Consider the following 781-nt stretch of genomic DNA (forward strand, 5'->3'; position numbering starts at 1 on the left):
GCATGAGGACGATCATCAAAGCCGTGATGCTAATGAGAGCCACGCTAATCACATCCAAACGCACAGCCAGCCAGCGCATAGCGCAGCTGAACAAATAGAAGGGAGCCTGGTTCTGATCCAGCAGCTCCTGATACCTGGGAGAAAACACACAAGACAATATCCATCAACCGCGCTCACCGGAAGTTTTATCGTTTAAGGAGAAACACATAATAAAGTGAGGCAGAGTGACATCCCAGTGTTTACCTGTGAAGGAATTCGTCCTCTTTCCCATAAGCATGCACTGTGGTCAGGCCCTGAATGCTGGAGGCAATGTGGGACAGGAAAGGTGACTGTGTGATGTTGTCTAATCGTTTGAGTTCTCGAATGAAGACCCGAGAAACCATGTGCAGCACTATAAAGAGGAGGACCAGCGGCCCTACTGCCACCAGGAACCACGGGAACACGCTGGCAATCACACCCAGGCAGAAGAGCACCAGAATCATGTTCTGAATGAACATCTCAGCCTGGAACGGCAGACGTGTGTCCACTGAGAGGAGACAGAGAAACGTTTAGAAATGCGAGTCAGGTAAGAGTTTACCTAATGATAATATCATAATTGTTGTATTAATGAAAAAATAAATGATTGCATATGTGAAACAAGAAGTTAATATTGTTGAGTTGCATTTTACACACAATTATTTTATATTTCGTCAACAAAAATAGTTACAAACAAAGCCATAATCGAACCGAGCAACTTGCAGTGTTGTTTCGTTCCTGAATGAAACAGCATTTTTAAATGAAT

General features: G+C 43.9%; 1 protein-coding gene across 1 annotated transcript; it reads right to left on the minus strand.

Moving 5' to 3' along the window:
- Nucleotides 1-2: 2 nt before the first annotated feature.
- LOC107579717 (multidrug resistance-associated protein 5-like) lies at nucleotides 3-546 on the minus strand (the record flags this gene model as incomplete). The annotated part of the gene is made up of 2 exons (XM_016265512.1): nucleotides 244-546; nucleotides 3-134 (listed from the first exon to the last, which is right to left on the minus strand). Coding segments are annotated over exons 1-2 (386 nt in total), but the record flags the coding sequence as incomplete, so codon positions are not given.
- Between the last annotated feature and the right edge of the window lie 235 nt (nucleotides 547-781).

Source organism: Sinocyclocheilus grahami, unplaced genomic scaffold, assembly GCF_001515645.1.
Source record: "Sinocyclocheilus grahami isolate Dianchi unplaced genomic scaffold, SAMN03320097.WGS_v1.1 scaffold19571.1, whole genome shotgun sequence".
NCBI classification, from domain to species: domain Eukaryota; kingdom Metazoa; phylum Chordata; class Actinopteri; order Cypriniformes; family Cyprinidae; genus Sinocyclocheilus; species Sinocyclocheilus grahami.